General features: G+C 35.4%; 1 protein-coding gene across 1 annotated transcript in view; it reads right to left on the bottom strand.

Moving 5' to 3' along the window:
* Positions 1-2,585: 2,585 nt before the first annotated feature.
* Positions 2,586-7,841, bottom strand: part of LOC132057905 (uncharacterized) — a 6,305-nt gene continuing 1,049 nt past the window's right edge. Inside the window, exon 3 of the mRNA XM_059450492.1 lies at positions 2,586-2,614. Within this exon, the coding sequence (XP_059306475.1) occupies positions 2,586-2,614 (29 nt within the window). The remainder of the gene's footprint in view (positions 2,615-7,841) is intronic.

The raw sequence follows: 7,841 nt of genomic DNA, 5'->3' as shown, positions 1-7,841 counted from the left end.
CTACCTGCAGGCATGAACACAGCATCCACAAGAAAGGACGTCAGTACGAGCAATGTACTAAGTATGTAAGGCATGAATAACAACATAATAAAAGTATGAAGATAACGTAATATAAAAGAGATCTGCTTGTGACTCTGAATGCCTTTTTAAGGCGGATGTCGTGCATGCTTAGCTTTTAAAAAAAAAACTTTTCCATATATACATATATAGTATCTTGTCCGCCCGTTAAGGCACGGTGGGATATATATATATTGTTTGTCCGGCTATTAAGGCGCGGTGAAATATATATAGTATCTTGTCCGGCCATTAAGGCGCGGTGAAGTATATATAATATCTTATCCGGCCACTAAGGCACGGTGAAATATATATAGTATCTTGTCCGGCCATGAAGGCGTGGTTAATATCTAAATTACACATATATAAATACATATAGCATGCACGAGAGCCCAATTAAATGTTACTATTCTATCGGAGTGACGTAAGGTCGGTAACCTAAGGTTTATATTATGGAATAATTATCATCGCTATATCTCACCTAGAAGGAATGAAAAACATGAGATGAGATCATCATCAATGAATAAGATTGAGAAATCATGAAATAACTCCACATTCTCATGTCAACATTGAAATCATAAACTTGGAACCTTTAAACATAAAGTTATCATCAGCGCAATCATCACATAAACATTCTCATCTTTAACATCATGAGATGCTTTAAGAATCATGAAATTTTAGCTTTTGAAAACAAGGAGGTTATGGAAACATTTATGGAATCATACCATAGGAATCATGCCTTTGAAAGAAAGGACGAGCCTTAACATACCTTTTTGGTCGCCTTGACTTTAACTACTCAACGCTTGTCCTCCCAGCTCGTAAATCTATATTCAAGAAAATTTATACTATTGTTAGACTCACCTTTATACGCTTGTCTTAATCCTTCAAATAAATCTTTCTAGAGTTGCCGGAATTCGGGCAGCATCTCCCCTGTTTATATGCCTAGCCCGAAATCACAATCCAATAACCAACAACAACAACAACAACAACAACAATACCAACATCACAACAACATTATCAACACCAATAGGCTCCATAAAACATCCCACATGATGTTTTCCAAGTTTCTCAACTAACCAATCATATACGACTATTTAATAACTTTATCTCCGTAAATAAAATGAAATTAATATTAATAAGGAGAGATTCATATCTTATTCTTGTTAAGACAGCAATATATTCAATATCCACTTTGAAATCATGCCAAAATCCACCGCAAAACAATACTAGAACCATAACTATACGTTATCCGAGCCTCGGTTAACCAAAATCACTTCAAACCCTCAACTTTTTATGATATAATTGCCCTTTGTGTGGGATGAACCTTTTGATCTGATTTTTGGTGAAAAAAAATGGGGTCTTGACCCTTTTATAGGTGGGTAAAGTCGGTGGGCACCGTGCAACCGAGCGCCGCGGCCACCGTAGCCATCGCATTTCTCGCTCTATCGATGCCTAATTTATGACGTCCATAATTCTCTACTCCGATGTCATATCAATGAGTGGTTTGTTGCGTTGGAAACTAGACTCGACGAAATTCATTTTAGGCTTTTGAAATACCTTAAAACTCCTAATATACTAGGAGATATACCCCTCCAAAGTTGACCTAAAATTCTGTTAACTTTTTCCAATTTTCAACAAACTTATTTTCTTCGATTTGTTTGATCCCGGAACCTTTAGATTCTTGCTTAACATTTGTTAAGAGTATTCATTAGCCTTATAAGGGTTCCATGACCTCTCCGAGCTTACGTTAGTTTACTTACAACGCAAACGACGCAATTTTTTTTTCGAGGTATAACACTTAATCATTTTTATCCATGGTTGGGCCTTCATAGACATATATTAGCTTCCCTTATTTCTTGTACTTGGAGAAATTTGAAAGAATTGTCCTATTGGGCCCAAGGCCCAATAGGGAGGCTGTATCCCCGCCCAAGTGGCCATGCAATGAGTAAGAGAGAGGGGTGGGGGGGGGGGGGGGAGGAAAAGGAAACAGGTTAGATTGAATCCTATGAAAATTCACATGATATATGCTGAAAATAGACACATATAATAATAACATTTAGATAGAAATAGCCAAGCTGTCCTAGTATGATATTTTTTCCCCATGATGCATTTTAGTGATGTGTGGGCTGAGTGTATTAGAGTGGTATTAGGGTGCTTTCCACCCTCCTTGTTCCTAGTGTCGCACAAGATCCAAGGGGTTTCATCGAACCCCAGGCATGTACCGGGGAAGGTTTTGCCAACCCCAAGTGATCCTCAACCTTAAGACAATCACAAGTGCATAGCTAGGATCCAATATCACTGAACAGCTTTAGCCTTCATCCCAGGATGGAGTACAGATATAACTCTTAAGAAAAGATACTACTTCACTCTACATTCATGATTGCCACTTAATCATACCAAGGAGACAGGAGCATATTCATCACACTATGTATCGTATTTAGGCTAAGAGTGGTTTATGCCAAGTAAGCTTATCAGTTTCTATATATAAATGTACAGTCGTAGCAAATATCAATATGAAATTTAGTTACAAACTACACATCTATAGAGAACCCAACAGACCCTGGTAAATAAGGAGATATATCCTAAGTCACAGTTTACAGAGGCCAAGTATAGACTGAGCAGACAAATATCATCATAGAAGAAGGATTAACTTTAGGTCAAGCTTGAGATACATGAATCATGGAGATAGGTGGGTGAATTCCAGGTCCCAGTTGGACCAAACAAGATAAAGACACCAAGCAAGAATATGCAAGCTACACTTATAATATGAAGGGGTACGCATAGAATCATTTATGTCTCTTTGGGTGGTGTTCCTTTTAAAAAGAAAACTGTATGATCTTCAACAATCTTAGTAACTCTATTTCAGTTTTAACCCCTGATTATTCAAGTTTCCCATTTTAAAGTTCTTCCCTTGGTATTTAATTTAGATCATGTACAAATTTCCACAGGTTCATCAGTAAGTCTTTACTAAACACTTATCAATGTCTTTACTAAACACTTATCAATGCATGTCTGATTTAGTTTATTCTTTTAGGTCCTGGCAGTAAGTCTAAATGATTTTGGAAGGATGTATTCAGTCAACATCCACCACCATAGGCTCAGGAAAATGCCATGGTGCCTTTTATACAAAAGGAAGATGTGGTGGATCCAACAGTGTCATGATCACCCCTTCTTTAGATCCCCTCTCAAAGCACCTCTTTTTGAAAAGACTCTTCCTGGCCATTGGGTTTCAATTTACCTTCAACCCTTTCCAATTATAAAGGCTATTTGCTACCAAAAATCTTTTCTTACAGTCAAGTGTCTTAATAAGTTAATTACAAGGATGTATAAATGGTTAGTATCACTTAGGCTAGAATTATGATCATTTTAACACTAGAAGCCAAGAAAGTCCATGCAGGGTCACAACACAAGTCAAATGTTATCAGCATGCAAATTCCTTAAATCACTCTACAGAACTGCCCTAGGCTAGCCTAGGAATGTAATAATGTTGTGTTATATCTCAAACCCCACTTAGACAGACCATGGAAAGTGTATATGAGACAGTCAAGGAGATAAAGACAATCAAATATCTTGGCAGGGCATTAAATATCAATTCTAGGCATAAATTTACTTAAGCAGTGGACAGTAGGCAATTACCATTTTTAGCTTAAGCTGGTTAGGTTCCAACAGGCTCATGCAAGGCATTTCATGTTTTAACAACACATGCCAAAGGGCAATTTGACCTTGGATATGGGGTAGTCACTATATTTTTAAGAAGATAGCATTAAGAGTCTCTAAATGGAGCACAAAGGGAAATAAAACTACCATTTACCAAATGGCCATGAACCAACATTTATATTTTTAAGTAAACTCCATTTTTCTAAAGGGCCAGATCCTTAAGCTTTTAAACATAGTAAGATTCACAGAAGTAGAAAACAAAAGGAAAAGAGAAGATATGCATTAACTGGTAAATGAAGCACATTTCTGAAACTGTCATACAAGTGCAAAGAACAAAGTGACACTTCATGAACAGGTCACATGGCAGATATTTTAGATTTCTAATCCAATTCTTAAAAGGCTAGTTAATTAGTAAAAGATTAACTTAAACCCCTTTTGCTAACCTAATCTCTAGACAGAATCCTCCTTAACCTACACATAGTTCAACTTAGTCTAAGCAGTCCCACCTTCTTTTTCCTTAGTCATGTTTTAACAAGTTGAATTAGCAGGGTAATGACATTTTATCAAACCAATGGTTCATTGCTAATCTAGCCTTTTCTTCCCTCCACACAGTCTTGTTTCAACACCCTTCTAGACTTATTCTCATTATGGTTCTATCCCTGATTTGCCTATTCAAAACTTTATTTTAGTAGTGATTAACTATTGAGACTAAGACCACTCAACAACTCCTCTAACCCTGTACTTATATTGTCAACAACAACTGACCACTTTCATTAGCCAAACCTGATCAAGAAGGCACAATCAAATAAAGGTCCAAACACATCAACCTCCCATCAAGGGAGAAGAAAAACACATACCTGGCTGTTAACTTTGTTTTAATTTAGCTTGCTTTTACAAATGAAACAATAAGCCAGGCTAGTTCTCAGAAAAGGAAAAAAAAGTAGTTCCTTATTTAGTGAAGAAATAGAATGCTTGATCTATTTGTGTTTCTATTTCATCTTATTTACCAAGGTCAATACAATTATTGCACATTATAGAGTTAACCAGCTAACAGGAAGTGAGAACAAATCACATAGAAGATCGACCTAAGTCACTGGTACAGCAAGGTAGCACCAACCATAGAAGACCTAACACATTTGCAAACACACTCTTTTAGGCACAATCTTAAAAGAATTTTCAACTCAAGCATGATAAGATATGAGCAGAGCTACCTTGCTTTGTAAAGAAATATCACAATTCAAACTAGTGACAGTCTCAGATAGGTTCAATAAGGCAAATCAAGAGGTCCTCAAACATAACTAGAAATACTTAAAGTCATGAATTTCTTTTGGAGACAGGTATTATCATATCATGATTCAACTATTACAATGTTGATCCCACAAACATGTCAAAATGACTTTCTAACATTAAGCAAAGTGTCCACTTATTGTATCATACTAACCAAATTAATATCCTAAGCAACCTTACAACAACCTAGGTACTTTCCGATTAAATTAGCCCTTCTTGTTTCAATAGATACATATTAATAGTGTACTGCTGACTCTTATCAAAACTCAAAGACACACAAGCCATTTCTAGATTCCAACAACCTTAAACACCTTTGCCAAGTTATAGTACTGATCTAAGACACCCACCTTAAACCACCAAATTAAACACATAAATAGAGCATCATGTTTTGTAACGAATTTACTCTAAAGCTTACTAAACAATGCCTAAATCAACAATTATACTACAAAATCCATCAACCAAGAGCATTCTAATAATACAGATTAACTACTAACTTACAAAATGATAAAGAATATAACAAAGGGGCTGGGTATTACCTTTTTTCGATGCAGCCCTTGTCAAGAACGGATTCGCAAGCTCCTTGTGCTTCCAACCCAAACTCGACCACAACAAATAAAAAAAGTAAATAAAAGTTTTTACTGAAAGACTCAAACTAGACAAAGAGGTCTTCTTTTTGAGTCTAAAATTATAATTTGCTTTAAATTTCAAGTTTTAACTTAAAATTCTTAGCTTTTCAATTTTTCCAATTCTGAAAACTTGTTTTGTGATGAAGGTTGGGGTTCTAGTTATAGAACCCCAAGGATGTGAAAAAACCTAATAATATCGATGTGGGACAAACCAATTTCATTCAAATCACCCTTGCAAATGAAGATCTACAGTTGAAATCGACCAGAATCAAAAAAACGCATGGCCAGATCTGAGTATTATTCTACTCGATCTGGCCCGCTTGTACTCAACCAATGAGAATCGAAAAAATACAACAATACAGTAGCAAAAATAAAAAACAAATGCAGAAATCGTGTAATAGATTCAAAAATTAAAAGAAAGATCGAAGTTGAAAGTGACTTATACCGCGTTTGGAGCGATTTTGAGTGAGAAATCGTTGAATCATTAATTGTTGCATGCATTTGGATGCACAAAAGTTGCCGAGGTCCGAGACCTCTCGAACGTTTGCCATTTTGGCTATGAGAGAGAAGAGAGAGCATGGCGGCGCTTAGGGTTAAGTCGAAGAGGAAAGAGAGAAGGGAGGGAGTGTTCGGCCTTTTTTTTTTTTTTTTTTTTTTTTTTTTTTTTTTAAAATAATAAGTTAAAGGGGTAGTTATCCCTTATTATTTGCCTTGGGCCGGGTCAGCCCCTATTGGGTTTGGACTCGGTCCAACCGTTTCTTGGGGAATAAAATGGGCCTCTCATCTTTGTGTATACACCAAGTGTATACACATATATCTCACATATATGTTGTGTATACTTGGTGTATATGCTGAATATATTTAGTCATTATCCGTTTAAGAAAATTTAAACCATGGGGAAAAATAGGTTGCTATGTATTTTGTAATAAATAATAATAAATAAAAAAAGAGAAATGATTTTTAAAAGCTGGTTAAGTCGTTGATGGGTTTAAAATTAAATTGATCTAACGCATTCATTTTAATTGTGGCCTCTTAGCCTAAATTCTTTTTTAGAAAATTAAGACAACATATTATTTTAAATAAAATACCGACAGGCTAATTTCTAAAAATATAAGCTAATTCCTTTAAATGAAAGAACAATTAAATTAATTGAGACTAAGGCAAAAAATCAAGAAAAGGGAAAGTATATGTGAAAAGGGCTCAATTTTGCAATAATTATTATTTAATTAATTAACTAGTCTAAATCATTAAAAGGCGATTATACTTATTTTTTTGGAAAAATCATGAGTAGTAAAGAAAGGGTGAATAATTAATTACTTAAAGTATTTAAATTATCCAAATTTTAGAGGTGAAAATAAAAGAGAAATGTTAAACAAAATAATTTTAAATGATTAAACATAAATTCCTCTTCTTTCGCTCTTTCCTCTTAAAAAATAATTCAACCCAATATCTTGTAAATTATTTATTATTCTCCAAATAAAATATGATGCATGAAAAACCTTTTTACTAATTTAAAAGGAAGAAATATTGACCTGGGCATTTTTTGTAGAATCATTTAAGGCCATTAGCGATATTCAGCATATTCACTTACTACCCAGTGACCCCGAGTGATTAAAATGACTTACGGTCGATAAAAAATTAGGTGTCAACAGTACTGAGGGAGCAGAACAACGAGGCTGATGTGTTGGCTAACTTAGGCTCATCGATTGAAACAGAGGAGTTCAATTCTGGCATGGTCGTTCAATTGATGAACTCGGAAGTGAAAAATGGTCACGCCGAGATAAATGCAATGAGTCTAACATGGGATTGGCACAATAAATACATCGATTACTTGTGTAATGGAAAACTCTCAAACGACCCAAAAGAATCGAGGTCTCTTCGAACCAAAGAGGCTCGATTCTGCTTGATTGACGATTAGTTATATCACCGGTCTTTCTACGGACCTTTGGCTAAGTGCTTAGGACCTTCGGCTAAGTGCTAAGTGCCCATAATGATATGATTTGAATTGGCGAAAAACACCAGTTCAACACTAAACGTGGAATTAAAGCATAACAAGAAATTGAGATGAGAATTGAAGAAAGGGGATGAGAAAGAGGATAAAAGCAAAGACCAAATGAATAATGAACCTACGAGCAAACCTAAGTCTATGAAACCTAGACCTCTCAATTTGATTCAATTCAAAGAACCTATACTATTTGAAATCAAGGCAAGGGAAAT

This window comes from Lycium ferocissimum, chromosome 5, assembly GCF_029784015.1.
Source record: "Lycium ferocissimum isolate CSIRO_LF1 chromosome 5, AGI_CSIRO_Lferr_CH_V1, whole genome shotgun sequence".
Taxonomy (NCBI): Eukaryota; Viridiplantae; Streptophyta; class Magnoliopsida; order Solanales; family Solanaceae; genus Lycium; species Lycium ferocissimum.
This window is presented reverse-complemented; position numbering and strand designations above follow the sequence as displayed.